This window comes from Hippopotamus amphibius, chromosome 6, assembly GCF_030028045.1.
Source record: "Hippopotamus amphibius kiboko isolate mHipAmp2 chromosome 6, mHipAmp2.hap2, whole genome shotgun sequence".
Taxonomy (NCBI): Eukaryota; Metazoa; Chordata; class Mammalia; order Artiodactyla; family Hippopotamidae; genus Hippopotamus; species Hippopotamus amphibius.
Window position 1 is genome coordinate 73,116,686 of NC_080191.1, and position 16,380 is coordinate 73,133,065.

Here is a 16,380-nt window from a genome sequence, read left to right on the forward strand (position 1 = left end):
AGTAAGAAAATTAATTTTTTACATTTGTCTTTGATTTTCCAAGATCAGTTTCGAAGAAAAAATTCTTAGCAACACAACACATCATGAATGCTTAGTACCTAAAATGACATTTTAAGACCTGATCAATTATATTCCTTAAATTAAAAACTATTCACATCATAGGCTAACCTCAAGTTTTAGTGTACTTTTATATGATCAAGAATAGCAACATACATATGGTATGGTATGTAAATACTATGATATTTTCCAGTCTACTTATACCTGCAGTCTGTTGCTTTAGGAGGCAAAATATAAGGAAAAAGCAGTTCAGTAAGTTTCCTTAAATAATGTAATTCATCTCTTCGACTCCTCAAAGCCACATGAAGCTCTGGACCATATTCTTCTAAAGCAGCTTGCTGTAAAAACTCTGTATTTTCTACTATAAATAGAGATAAGAGATAAATATTGGAATAAGTTAACAACATTAAGTAACTTCAGCCATTTCTACCAACAATTAGAAAATAATTTAACACAGCCACTCCTTTTTTAGCCTTCCTTTCTTTCCAATACGTATTCTACTGGGAAATCTTTCACAAAAAGAATATAAAGAAAGTAATTTTTCTTTTTGCCAGATGTTTTTAAATTATTCAAAATTAATTAATAAAAAAGCCCTTTCACCTTTGGTAAACAAAACTTTAAACCTGGGCCACTATAAATTATATTAAATAAGAGTAAAATTTGTAAAGTGGAAAAAACTATAGAAAACGTCTTCTAGCACACACAAAGTTTTCGTTATCAAACGTTATATCTTGTTCATCCTCTGCAAATATGGAAAAAAAATCCTTCTTAAAGTTCAAATCAAAATCATTCATGTAACCCTTTAAAGCAATTATAATATAGAAACTAGCTTCCTTGGTTAAGTTCTGTATCTTCTGCCCACAGTATAGGACACAAGGAACAGAAGTAGAAGTCCATGAAGTTAGATTACTTGATAAATGTTAACTGATGATAAAAGTTACAATAACAAAAAGGTTTCTTAAAAGGACTAGGCTAAACCAAGCACTAAACTAATACTTTAAAACTTAAAAGTAATAGTACTGTGATTTCTTTTTACAGACCCCAAAAGAGCAGGAGAAAAACAAGTCATGCTTTCCCCATCTGCATTCTGGGCCAAGTTTTAAAATCATGGAATCAGTCACAGGCATCTTAACCCTAATTCAATGGCATTTATTTTTCACTACTTATTTCTATTTTTATTGAGAGAATGCAAGCACATTTACCAAATAAAAACCAATGCATACATTCTAACGGTGTGAGAACTAAGAAGGTAAATGAAGGCTACCTGAGTCAGAGGTACAAGAGGAGGACTGGCAAAGGAGGACATAGTTTTTATAAGAATGCATTTTATTTTGTAATTATACAATTGTTTACCAAGCATTCTCTGCCCCAAGAATTTGGGGTACAGGTCTTTAAAACATTTATATCATAAGCAGGGATTTAAAATAAGAAGACTAAGCTATGCTAAATCCCAGTTCTACTTCTTTACTAACTGATGATCTTGAATGATATAATCCCTTTAAGCCTGTTTCCACCTCAGTAAACAGTCATTAAATAGTTAACACTGAAAAACTGCCATGCAAAATACACAATTATAATATTTGGTGAGATTAAGCATTCACACATAATATATAAACTAAATCACTAGATGGGAATCTACTCAACATCTGTCAGATGTGAGAGATTTTCATAGTCCTAGGTAATGAAAAAATAAACAAATCAGGCAAAAGATAAAAAGAATAGGGGGGAAGAAAACTTTAATTGGGAATATAAGCAAAATATAGATACTGAAAAACAGGGCATGGATTAATCCTCACTAATCACCAGTATATCTCTTGTCTAGTCAGTGGGCAGTTATCAGACCACAAAAGGAAAAGTCCCCAGAATCCATGACAAAGAGATATCTTTAGGATGAAAGACTGATATAAAGTTCTTCAATTACTAATGAATTTAAATTAAACCAATGCTTCTAATGTATATATTTTCAACATTTCTAAGGGTGACAGAAGTACTTACATAGAAAACCTCCTTGTGATTCCTACTCTCAAGAGACAGATTAAGGAGAAAACACCAAGAGAGTAAAAATGAATATGGATAAAGAGCTGAACCTTTAATTATTTCCTGTGTATACACAATTGTGGGGCCAAAGAATTCAGAAAACAAATTCATGCATGAAAGAGAAAAAAAATTCAAAAACCTGAAAACCCTTCTTACAAGTCAAATTCACTGTTGTCATATTTAGAACACCAGGACCTTTGGAGGAAATGAAGTCCTCCTAATTCTCTGGCCTTTTAATTCTATGGATTTCATTAATTACAATGTCATTAATGAAGCCAATCTAGCATTTTATGGTGATTTTGTAATTGAGGATCATTTTTTACATGAATAGGAGCAAATTAGCATCCCCTCTCTCCCAAAGACTCAAAGATAAATTTCGGTCAAACTGGTCTGTCTATATATATAACAGCACTCTCATAGAAACAAAGTAACTTGGAGATTTTATTAAATTGATCAATTCAACTAAAAATAAAAAGATGACTCCATTTATTCATATCCTGAGTTCAAAGTGTTTGTCTTTAAAACAAAATGAAGACCATATTAAAAACAATTTTCCCACACAAAAACTTGCATACAAATGTTTATAGCAGCTTTATTTATAACTGCCAACATATTGGAAGCAACCAAGATATCCTTCAAAAGGTGAATGGATAAACAAACTGGTACATCTATACAATGGAATATAATTGAGGAATAGAAAGAAATGAGCTATCAACGCCATGAGAAGACATGGAGAAGCCTTAAATGCACAGTTCTAAATGAAAGAAGCCAGTCTGAAAAGGCTACAGTATGATTCCAACTGTATGACATCTGGAAAAGGCAGAACTGTAGAAAGAATAAAAAGACCAGTGGTTGCTAGGGGTTCATGAAGGAGGGAGGGATGAACAGGTGAAATACAGGGGACTTGGGGGGCAGTGAAACTATTCAGTTTGATATTGTGATGATGGACACATGGTATTAAGCATTTTCAAAATCCATAGAATGCACACTATGAAGAGTAAAACCCTAATAGAACTATGGACTTTAGTTAATAATAATGTATCAATACTGGCATATCAGTTGCAACAAATGTACCAAGCAATGCAAGGTGTTAATAGAGAAGGGGGAAGTACATGGGAACTCTCTATAATCTCTGCTCAATTTTTCTGTAAACTTAAAACTGCTCTAAGAAGTAAAATTTACTAATAAAAAAAACAACACTCTTCCTATTTTTTTTTTCTGACAGTAAAGCAGCCTTAACAAAATGGCTACAACAAAGTTACTACCTTCTGGTACGTTTTTGCCAGTGACAGGACAATGATTTTAAAAGTTTAATTTTTTTAACAATTACATTATACATATTTAAACTTCCTTTTTTTAACTATGTTGAAGGTAAAACATAACTGTTATAATGTTATAAGATGAACACAAAACAATTTAAATATGTAACTTGAAATGCTTCTCGATACCTGAGAAATTTTTCATACCAAAAAACAAATATGAGGATATATGTACAAATACAGCTGATTCACTTTGTTGTACAGCAAAAACTAGCACAACAGTGTAAAGCAATTATATTCCAATAAAGAGCTTTAAAAAAAAAAAAAAGAACAAATAAACTAATAATTTAACTTCCACTTACCTAGAATACAATTCCCCCAAATACACTGTGGTTATATAAACTGACATAATGAGGGAGGGAAGACCGGTTCCATGCTCAAATGAGTTTGGGATGTGCTGGGTTAAACAATGTTAAAGCTATTTCTTTGCTGCAGCACTACTGCAATATTTTGGAATGCTAGTACTCACTGGGAATTTCCAGAAGAGGAATACAATACATTGTAATTATCAGAAAATATGACCATGAAACCTCTTCCACACAGTCATCTACAGAGAGCAGTATTCTCACGAACATAACTTGGGAAAGTACTGGCAAAGAAAAATACCAAATGCAGACACAAGGAAAATCTCAGTCTTACAAAGAACTAAGTATATAGCATATAAGTAATTTTGCTTAAAAGGTATATTTCAGCTTGATCTAAGAGCAAGAAGTGCTCTTGAGAGCCCCCAAGTGAAGGTTTCATCCAATCAGCAAACGTTTGATGAATATACGCTACGTGTACATCATGACAGTATAAAGGCCAGGACACACATGAGAAACTGCAAACAGGTCATCCTGGCTAAAGTATCATACATAGTACAGGACAAGAGTAGATCAAAATACTTGACTAAATAGGAAAGGGTTTAAAATATAGGACAGTTTTGACTCTGCAGCAGTCACTAATTTTTTTTTTTAGTGGGGAGGTAACATAACAGAATTGTAGCATTGTGAAATAAACATTGTAGCAGTATATAGGATAGGCTATGTCAAAACCATAGCAATCATTAAGGAAAAAGGAAGGAAGAGATGTGAGAGATACCTCAAAGGAAGTAATGAAGGCAACAGACTACCATTTAAAAAAAGACAAGATTCTTCAATAATATATCTAAAAATTAACTGCGTGTACCTTAATTTTCATAAATTCTTGAGTTCTCAAAATCACTTATATGTTAACAAACTACTGAAAGGGATTTCAGTTTAAGCGAATACTCTCACAGCATTTGTGAATATATCACTTAATTTATCAGTACTCAGACTTAGATATTTAAGGTGAAAGTTGGTATATAAAAACAAAAACCACTCAAACTATAGCAGAAAACTGTATTACCTTTTTGACTGGCTTTAACAATCACTTCTATATGCTTCATTGCTGCTTTTAATAGTTTCTTGGTAATAATAGATGGAATATCTACCTAGAAAAATTCAACATTAAAATAAAACTTTTAAAATAATTATCACTAAGTTACAATGGCAGGAACACTATATTTAAGATATTGGAACATATGATCTTAAAAATCTGTGGTATTATTGGGAATCTTTCAAAAACATAATTTAAAAGCACTTTACACTTTTGGATCATAGTAGCTGTAACTTTAGACAGTTTTACTACAACAGTAATGAAAACATACTTTAATATGCATACTCTATACACTAAATTTTTCTCACAAAATAGTATCTTTATTCTTGACATATCTTTAATGTGTTCATTCTAAATGCATTCAAGAAAAAAATCTCAAGTAACTTCTTGTCCCTTTGAGGTTATAAATTTGTGTTTACTAGGGTCACTTGAAAATAAACTTTTCATTCAGCTTACAAGATAAATCCTGGTTTCAAGATACACGGAAGCACTCTATTTTAGAATAATATTAAGTTTCATCATTCCCCACAGACATTTTTCAACTTAAAGGCTGGAAACTGCAGTGACTAGAGTAGGTTAGTAAGAGAGGATTGGGAGCTTACAAGCACACACATAAAGGAGACATAAAATAAAATAACAACAACAACAAAAAAAGCCCTGCAAATTTAAATTAAGTAAATCACCAAAAAGCATGTTTATTGGACTTCAACAGGCTTATCTTCCATCACAAAGCTGAAAACATCAAAGGCATGAGAAAAGTGTATCGCAACAGTGTTGTTTTGTGTTAACTTTTCAATTCTTTTTAAATTCCTCATGAAGAAAGAGGAAAAACACAGGCTGCTAAATCTAGTAAGCGTAATGGATCACATGCCCACAAATTTCAGTGAATTACTAGTAAACCCAGAGCAGTTTACAGATATCTTTTGGCTGTACAAGATTAAACATGTTCAATAAGAGGGGATGTTTTTGCTAGTAGTATACCTCTGCCAAATAACACTACTCTTCATTTATCCCTGCTCTCTTGGTACTCAGTGATTATAAATTAGTCTCATATATATCAAATAAATAAGATGTTTTACTTTTCAAATATTTTATAGCATCTTGTCTTCTGAGAACACACATGAAAATTTTCACTGTTAAGTTCCATTTTAGAGACTTCAGGTCAAAATCAAAATGATAAAATAATCAGTTTGTCTCTAAACAATGATTTAAAAAAAATAAGAACAAAAACACTGTGGACCTTAAATGATTGTCTCATTATCCCCAAACTCCCAATTTACATTATTCAGGCAATGTTATCAAGGATATAACATTGTACTAGGAATGACATGACCCAGGCCTACTCCTTTGCCCATCAACTACCTCTGAAACTCTGACAAAAAGTATTACTAACTTTCTATAAAATGGGTATGATACTGACACACTTATCTCCCAGGACAGTATATACAGATAAAATGAAAAGAAAGAAGATATAGCATAACAGTCCAGAAAGTCAAAAAAAATATTTGGAAATCATATACCTGATGAAGGAAGTATATCCAGAATTGATAATGAACTCTTACATCTCAATAATTAAAAGACAACTCAGTTTAAAAAAAAGGGCAAAGAACCTGAATACACATTTCTCCCCCCAAAAAGATACACAAATAGCCAGTAAGCATCTGAAAGGATGCTGAACATGATTAGTCATAGGGAAAGGCAAATCAAAGCCGCAATGAGATACCGCTTCACAGCCACTAGCACGGTCAGGATCACAAAGTGAGACAATAACTAGTTCTGGCAAGGATGTGGAGAAATCAGAACCCTAACACTGCCGGCAGCAATGCAAAATGGCACAGCCACTTAGGAAAACAATCCAGTAGTTCCTCAAAAAGTCACACACAGAGTTACCATTTGACCCAGCGATTACACTCCTAGGTAAACCCAAGAGAAATGAAAACAAATATTCCATCCCACTCCCCCCCAAAAAAAAACTTGTACACAAACGTTATGGCAGCATTATTCATGATAGCCAACTGATGGGTGGAGGGATGGATAAACAAAACGTGCATTGCCATACAACAGAATATTGTTCAAACATGAAAAAGAATAACTACTGATACAGCTACAACATGACAACATGAATAAACCTAGAAAATATTACGCTAAGTGAAAACAACCAATCACAAACATTATGGCAAATGAAAGCAAGCAATCACAAAAACTACAGAAAGGATTTTATAGTTAGCATGTATTATATTCAATCAACCAACAATCCTATCATTGGACATCAGTTTTCCTTTTCAGTCTTCCTTATCATAAACTATACTGCAATGAATCTTTGAACATACATTTTTATACACTACTCTGATTACTTCTTTAAAAAATACTAAAAGAATGGAATTAAATTTGGGAGTATAGACATTTTTAAGCCTTTTAATAAAGATTAACAAACTGCCATCCAGTGTAAGAGTTATATCAGCTTGAATTTGTACTTGCTTTTGCCTGTTTCCTCACAAAATCACCACTGCTGGATACTATCATTCATTTTTATCTTTCCCAACATGATAGGCAAAAGAATAGTATCTCATCAAAAGATTATATTTCACATAAGACAACATATTTTCAAACATTTACCGGCCATTTTATATTTTTCTTTTGTGAACTACTGGTTCATAATTTTTGCATATCTTTGCTACAGTGTTTAACTGTATTCTTCATTTCTCAAATAGGTATAGAAACATTTAACAAGATTTATCTTTATGTACTAATGGTAGAGATATGATATGCCAATTTATTGTCAATATGTTCAATTTTATTGAACTGATAAGGCAGTAGACAAGTATTTGTGTCTACAGCCAACACACTAAGTATATACAGAGAAAAACTCAAACATAAAATATGGCTTGAATTTTTTTAAAAAGTAGATCATAATCATTACCATGTATTCAGTAAACTCATCTAACTGGAACATGACTTTTTTTTTCTCTAGTTGTCTTTTTATTTCTAATTGCCACAAAACAAGATATCCAAACATTAAATTAAAGCAAAATTGATCAATTAATCAAAAGTAATCCATTTACCTTTTAATCTAAAAAAATTAAAAGTGAAGAACAAAACAAATACATACTGTATAGAAATTCCCAAATTTCTCATTATAAATATATACCTTGTGAATCCTTCGAATTAAGACAGATGCAAAAAACCGTAATATAATTCTCAGTTCATCAACAAAGGACTCGTCATCTGTTACATCCCTTCAATTGAAGAGAAAAGCAAGCATTTATAAGTTCAAAAGAATACACAGGTTCCCCTTCTAGAAAACAAGAAAAGTCTTGAACTGACTTTTTTCCATTTACTTATTTACACTATTTTTCTTAATAAACAATACATTACATTATAGAACAAAAGAAATGTACAAAGAAGAAAATAAACATCTCCCATAATTCCAGTACCAAGACATAATTACTGTTAACTAAATTACAGTATATAGTTCCCTGCAGACATTCACATGTACGTGGTCATATTTTTGAGATTTTTAAGATCATTTTCCAAACATCATCAAAGAAATATCTAAGAAATAAAACAAAGAATAATTTTGAGAAGCAACATAATTACATATAAAATTTTAAGTTAAATATTTATAGATTAATAATATAAACTAATTCTAAAAATAAGGGAAAAAAGCGTTTTCTATTTGAAAAAGAAAATAAACTGAAACTCAAATGTTTTTAAACAGAAATTTTGACAACCCTCTCCTGAGTTTTCCTGTAGCCTTGAGGTCCCTAGAAGAATTAGGACACCTCCCTAATCAAAGGCAAGAAAGAAAGGTATGTATAATGGTGATATTCTGAACTTGAAAATGATGCTAACTGTTAAACCTCTTGGTAGAATAAGGAAGATAACTGTATCAATCATGCTCCCCACTAAAGAAATGGGATATCACAGCATCAATAGCTATACAGGAGAAAATACACACTTTAACATTTAGAAATATAGTCAGATTTTATGTCTGAAGAGTCATAATGTGGGGGCAGGGGTGGGGGTGGGGTGGCAGTGAGGGGGTTTTACAACAGCATTCATTTTACAAAAGGCCTCACCATCAACTTTACTTACACAGCAAATGCCCCATATTTAAGACAGACTCCAATGTAAAAAATTAATTTATATAAGCTTTTTAGGAAAGTATGACATATAAACTGAATATTAAATTTGTTTTAATACATTATAGATCAACTCAACTACTAGCATTTTTTTATTCTGGCCATGCCACGTGGCTTGTGGGATCCTAGTTCCCTAACCAGGGACCAAACCCAAGCCCACAACAGTGAAATCGCCGAGTCCTAACCACTGGACGACCAAGGAAGTCCCCTACTAGCATTTTTAGATTAGGAAATTCAAAATACATTGAATCAATATAAAATTAGAGTAGATATCATTAAATATTACATCTATAAGCCATACAGGTTTAAGTGTTCAAATATATAACTAAATACATGATGCTTACATAAGGGAACATGTATTTTATTAAATAACTTGGATTTCTGATTGCCAAATTAGACTTTTTTTTCCCCCAAATCTAGAGTATTTTCCATATCCTGCTACATAAGCACAGGGCACCTGTATATCCACATCAGATACCAAAAACAAAGTTACTTTGGAACAAAACATATTAATTTTCCAGGAAAAGTCTATTGAAATTAATTTTCAATTTAATGAAACACCTGAATATAAATTTTTCCTCTAAATGTACAACTATTTCAAATGTAACAAGTGCATACAAAATGGTAAATCACTACAATCAGGGGTCATGAGAAATTCTACACAATTACTTTTCTTTCAAAAAAGTAGCCTAGGGTTTTTTCCTCTTTTCTATCACTAAACTGTTGATTGACTACCTACATCAATGGTTCTTAACTGGGACCGCTGTGCTTCCCAGGTAAATCTGGCAATCTCTGAAGACACTTTTGATGGTCACAATTGGGGGAGGAAGGCGTACAACCAGCACTCACCGGGAAAAAGCCAGGGGTGCGGCTAAATACCCTACAATGCACAGTACAGGTCCTCACAGCAAAGAATTACGTGGCCTAAAATGTCAACAGCGCCAAAATTGAGAAATCCTGGCCTATACTGAAAACACAGCATTAGCGCACTTAACATAATGTTATTCACTACACTATAAACAAAGGTCTTATAGAAAGAACTTACCTATACCAGGGGTAAACAAAGTTTTCCAACACTAATTCAAGAACCTGCACAGAAGTTATTTTTCAAAGAAAACTCAAGTTAGTTAACTAATTCTGGGAAAATAAACTCTACTACTAAGAAATATATAACAAAAAATAAGTTTAGTATCCCAAATATTGACATCTAATATCATACTTTCACATGAAAAAACGTATATGTTAACTTCACATGGTTGTGATGATGAAAGAGAACATATGGGAAAATACTTTGAAAACCATAAAACTCCATAAAAAAGAAAAATTACTATTAGAATGACATACATTTTAAAATATTCCTATAATTTAAACAAAATTTTAAAAACCTAAATTGTACCTGACTCTGAAGCTTCACTGAACCAAACAAGTTGTATGGAAAGAAGGAAAGCAATAGATAGTCTTTTGCATCCTACCTTTCCCAGAATAAAGTGAAGAAACACATATATAACACATACAGGGTTAAAATTAGGTGTCAGTGATTATCTCTGAAGGGAGGATAGTGACTAGAAGGGAGCATGAAGGGGACTTCTGGGTGCTAATAATGTTTTTGTTTCTTAATCTGGGTGCTGGTTATATGAATATTCTCACTTTGTGAAAATTTTAATTGTAGATTTAAAATCAAAATGTAAGTTATATGTGAAAAAGTAACAAAACAAAACTTAAGAAATCCTGGGTGTTAAACCTTTCATTACTTGAGCCTGGGTCTGGAGGAGTATAGTTTAATTTTTAAAAGGACTTGCAGCAGTGGGCCTTAATTTTAAAAAACACTAGGAAGGGAATGAAACAATATATCTAATCTGACTATATACCTTCTCTGCAGCAGTAGTGAAGTCTGTGGACTCTCTAAATACTAAGGCAACAAGATTTGGATTTTTTACTATAAAGACTAAGCATTAGTGATATCACCTGGAAAAATAAGAGACATATAGACAGTGTTAGGACACAGAGAGGAGACTAGAAAATTTACCATTAAATTTCATATTATTAATACGTTATTCCCCAAATCCAATCATAAGTCCTACTGATTTTACATCCCAAGTAGCTCTTTTCTACAGCTCCACTGTTCAGGTCCTCTTCTTCTCATCCTTATATATAGCAAGAGCCTCTAAACTAGTGTCCCTCCTTCCAAGCTAGCTCCCCTCCATCCTCCATGAAGCTGCCAAAGTGATCTAAAACACGTACTTGACCACATCACTCCCCTGCATGAAACCTCAATATATTAAACCACAATATACCACAGTAAGACAAGTGAAGCTGCACTGATTTTGAAGGAGTGAGAGAAAGCTGCATGCCAGCCCCTGTGACCATCTACTTCCTTTTCACCTCCCACTGCATCCTGTGAGTCACACCTGAAAACTCTAGTTACACAATTTGAAAATCACTGACTTCCATGATCAACGAAACTCCTTCAGCGTGGCCTTTCAACTCTTCTGATGATTTGATTTCTAAAGGGCCATATAAAAATCTGTTAAGAACTAAGGCAGTTCTGGGTTTTAGACCGAGTTCTGCTACCAACCAGCTATGATATCTGATAAAATTATTAAAACTCTACAAACCCTTGCTTTGGTAAAACCATCAATAATAGCACCTACTCCATAGGTTGTATGATTACATGAATAATGCAAGTGCAGTGATTAGCACAGTATCTACTATACAGTAAGTGATGGATAAATACCAGCTACTAGCATCTGGTCGCTTCACTGCCCACATCCTCCTTCACAGTTCACTCTCCAGCTTGCTGAACAGCTTGTTTCAAAGCTTCTCTTTCCTTCCAAAAGCTCTTTCCACACCCTGAAATACCCTTACCCACACTACCAGGCTGGCAAACTTCTAGTTATATTTCCTGACTGCCCCTCTCAACAGTTATGCACTTCTTCCTCTATACTAACGATATACCTTGAACATTTCTTCCATTATGGCCTGCATTACATTATATTATATATGTCTGTTTGTATGTCTACCTCCCCTCCTAGACCGAAGTTCCCAGAAGAAAGGAACCATACCCGATTTCTCTTTTTATTCCCAGGGCCTAGCCCAGTTCCTGCCTATAGCAAGATCTCAGAAAATGTTTTTAAATATTGGAGCTGGTATTTACTGAACACCAATATGTGCCAGGCACTAGGCTAAGAGCTTTACATAAGTTTTTTCAATTTTTATAAAGAAATGAAGTGTCAAAGAACAAATAGTACTCTTCCTAGAAGTCTTGCCTTCAACAGACCTCAAATCAGCACTCAATAGAAATATAATGAGCCACATATACACTTCCAAATTTTCTAGTAGCTACATTTTTTAAAAAGTAAAAAGAAACAGGTGAAGTTAATTTTATGATATATCTTATTTAACCCAATATACCCAAAACATTACCATTTCAACATGTATTCAATATAAAATATATAATAGGATATTTTACATTTCTTTTTTCTTACTAAGTCCTCAAAATCCGGTATATATTTTGCATATACAGCACATCTCAATTTGGACTAACACATTTCAAGTGTTTATCAATAGCCACATGTGGCTAGTGGCTACTATACTGCACAGCACAGTCTTAAATCAGGGAATCTGGAGGATGAAAAAGAGCTTACAAAAGAAATGAAAAAGAAAAATGCCAACAGTTTAGCATTTATGCAGCATACTGTTAGCCAAAGAAAGATACAGACTGGGAAAAAGGACAATCAGGCAGGATTCAGTTGCCTAATGCTATTCTTCAACTAATGAGCATTCAGTTTAATTCAGTACATATCTATCAGGTACCAACAATGTATCTGGCACCTGCACTTGGTGCTGGGAACAAATGACACCCCTTATCTGCCTTCAAGGACCTGACTGCTTTCTCAGATGGATGGAGAGAACAAGTCTCTCAAAGAAATAACTAAAATATGATATGTTACCAAAAATATATATATAAAATATGACTGGAACAAAGATAAGAGAACATACTTTCTATTCCTACATTATGCAGACAGTGAAGTGTATCTGACTCTCTGTTCTATCCTTAAGTTAATGTCAAAAATGGGGAAACAATTCAGTAAAATACACCTTTGCTCCTTGTAGCTCAGGTCTCCTCTGGAATTACAAAATGGGTATTTCTACTGCCCTATCATAAAAATGACTATTTTTATAAGGGGTAAACAATAACCAGGTAAAACAGTACTTTCTTTGGCTAAAACGTCCACTTAAATTAGACATGGGATCCAAAAATATTTCTAGTTGACCATTCAAGCTGTATAACAATCAACTACCCAGCCAAGAATTGATTAGGTGGCATATATTAAAACACTCCATGATTAAATTTTCCATAGATATCCAATACTTTCTGCTTGGGTATACATAGCAATATTAATTACATCAGTTACCTCTGAGAGAGACGCATCAACCTTGGAAGAAATTTTCAAGTCTAGCCATGGCTGGTAGTTCTCAAGTAGCAAGGCAGGCCTAAAGAAAATCATACAGTTAAATTGCTTGAAATCCAAAATGTAACTGGAAGGATCAACAAATTAAAAGTGTTTAACTTACCTATGTCGTTTACATTTCACTTTACCACAAACAGCACAGCTACGACCTTGAGGAAATAATTCTTGAAGTCCTAACTGCTAAAAAAGGGAAACAGGGAGATTTGTCTTTAATTTACATATCATATTTACTAAGGAGAATCAACTTTTCAAAAGCCTGTTAATCAATGTATGAATTCAAAGGACATGATTTTTTCTTTTTTATTGTCTGCTTTAACACTGAAACCATTCTTTATGATAAATAACAGTTGCTATACCAAACTGCCAACAGGGAAAAAATACCTAATGAAATGCTTTACAATAACTAAGCCAAATTTTCAAGCTTAAAATTAAAGTCAATTGTTAAACTGGCTTATTAAAAAAAAAATCAATCTATATTTGAAAATGATACTCTACTGCAAAGGTATAAGAAAAAATTATTTTCTATTTCTCCGAAAACTTGAATTCAATGAGGGAGAAGATATGTGATAACTAGGATGATTCCTGACCAAATACGGGCACCACTTTCTGCTGTGTTTCCTCTGAGCAGAAATATCAACCAACCTGAAATGTCAGGATATCCTGCCAATCCTGATCTACAAACTAAAGACTCTGCCTATCAGAGACAGACTCAATACACTACCAACTTTATCAAAGTTCAGAAATACTAATTATTTTCGTTAAGCAAAAAGCCTAATTATTTGTTTCTATGGAGCAAATAAACATTTAGGGAAAAATTAGTTCCCTTATTGTGTCTGTGCCTCAGAATCACCTGGCAGGCTTTTAACAAGTATTAATTACAAGGCCCTAACCCAGAACTATTTAATCAAAATCTAGTGGCAGGGCCCAGGAATTTGTATTTTTTTGAAAGATTCCTCAGGTGTTTCTACTGTACAACCAACTTTGGGAATCTCTGTTTCAACTTACTGTCCTCACAGTTAATATGCAGTTAGAGAACACTCTAAAATTGTGGATTCCAATTTTCTGAGAATTTTTTAATTTTCTTTTTATAGCTCCTCCTGGGAGAACTATATACTTTAAAAATATACACGTATGCAAATTTCGCTTTAAAAATGTTCTGATGTCTTCCATTATTAAATAATAGCAGACGTATTTTTTAAAAAAAATCACTGCTTTAACATGCTTTCAAGAACAATATCGAACAGCACACAAACTCTTTTAAAAGTAAGAACACATCTATTTTACCTTGGGTTTGTATTTTATTGTGAAGAATATATTTGGTAAGAGAGAATCAGGTCCTAATGAGCAGTAGAATGTGACAACTCCAGCAACAAAGGACCAGAAGATCATTAAAACATGAAGATACCTTAGAAATAAATGAAGGTAATTATTAGAAGCAAAAAAAGCATATAACACTAATTTGCCCCTTCACTGATTTCACAAGTATTTAATTAAGCACCTACCATACCAGGCTGAAGCAATTTCTCCAGTCATGATTTTCTCTAATGTATTTACTAACTATAAGAATCACAGAACGTATGCTATCAAATGTGTATCTTATTAAAAATATAAAGTACAAATTTTCAATATTTCATAATTTGGTTCCTAGGTTGTCATGTTTAACTAGCCAACACCACATTTTTTCCAGAATACCTTCTAATGATAGTACAGAATTCAAACCCCACCAAAATTCTGATTATTTTTCATTAAATCAATTTTACTGAGTGCCCATTTTGTGCTATACAGTACTAGGCTCTGTATCTGGGGATACAGTAAGGAACAGCACTGCCATGGTCTCTATTTGCATGGAAAACACTATCTGGTAGGTGTAACAGGTAAGTAAATGAATACAATAATACAGTGTGATGATGTGTTCTATATTATGACAGAGAGAGTGTGCATGATATGAGAACACCTCAGGCAGAATACACAACCCAAATTTGAAAAGACAGAGAAGCTTTTTTCACAGAAAGTTGTGTCTATGGGAAAACTTACAGAGTGAGTAGGAGAAAACCAGAAGAGGACAGAGTTGAGGAACGAGGGACTGGGGAAGAGGCAAGGGAATCCAAACCTAAGAGAGCTACGTGGACTAAGATCTGAGCACAGTTCCAAGGAAGAAGTAGCCTTGAGATAAATCTAAAAAAATCAAGCCAAAGCCATATAACATAGTGTCATATAATAAGTCATGTTAAGGTGTCTCAATACAGTCAGTCTTCCCATTGCACAGTTCTGATATGCATAAATTTCAGTTACCATGATTTTGTGAAACACTGGCCCTCAACAACACAGTTAAAATTCTGCTTACCACATTATGTTTCTTAACTGTCTAAACCGTACAGTAAAAACTTTGGTGCTAGCTCTTCAGTCCACAAATCACTACGTAGTGAGAAGAGAATGAAGCCAATCCACAGAGAGGAGAAAAATCCGGGAGGTGAAGAAAGTATTGGCAGTATTCCAAATCCTGGTTCTATGTGTCTCTGAGGCCCAGCTACACGCCAGTTCTTTCTGCATGTACATAACCTTCCAGTGAGTCCCCTCTTTGCCAAACCTAGTGTGAGTTGAGTTTCTTTCCTCTACCATCAAGAGTGCTAAGTAATACCCAGGAGACAATGAAGAGTTTTAAGAAGACTTTAAGAATTTTTAAGACATTTTTTTTTAATTTTTTAAAAATTAATTTTTATTGGAGTATAGTTGATTTACAATGTTATGCTACTTTCTGCAGTACAGCAAAGTGAATCATTTACTGCCGGGATCAACTCGGCGACTCGAGGTAAGTGATGGGTGCCGCAAGCTTAAAGAACACACAGACACAGACTGTAGAGAAAGATGGGACCGGGGGACTCAAGACCTCTAGGATCAAGAGCCTCGCTGATTGATCCCACGTTGCTTTTATTGAGTTCTCGGCATAGCCTAAGG

At 33.6% G+C, this 16,380-nt stretch overlaps 1 protein-coding gene across 5 annotated transcripts in view; it reads right to left on the reverse strand.

Annotated features, from left to right (window-relative positions):
- SNX14 (sorting nexin 14) overlaps nt 1–16,380 on the reverse strand; it is a 75,497-nt gene that overhangs the window by 43,581 nt on the left and 15,536 nt on the right. For 4 of the 5 annotated variants that reach the window (XM_057738118.1, XM_057738119.1, XM_057738116.1 and 1 more), the window contains exons 2-8: nt 14,710–14,830; nt 13,529–13,605; nt 13,369–13,447; nt 9,999–10,042; nt 7,960–8,047; nt 4,782–4,866; nt 262–418 (exon numbers count right to left, since the gene is read on the reverse strand). In XM_057738118.1, the coding sequence (XP_057594101.1) occupies nt 262–418; nt 4,782–4,866; nt 7,960–8,047; nt 9,999–10,042; nt 13,369–13,447; nt 13,529–13,605; nt 14,710–14,830 (651 nt within the window). The remainder of the gene's footprint in view (nt 1–261; nt 419–4,781; nt 4,867–7,959; nt 8,048–9,998; nt 10,043–13,368; nt 13,448–13,528; nt 13,606–14,709; nt 14,831–16,380) is intronic. The other variant, XM_057738117.1, reaches the window with a different exon arrangement.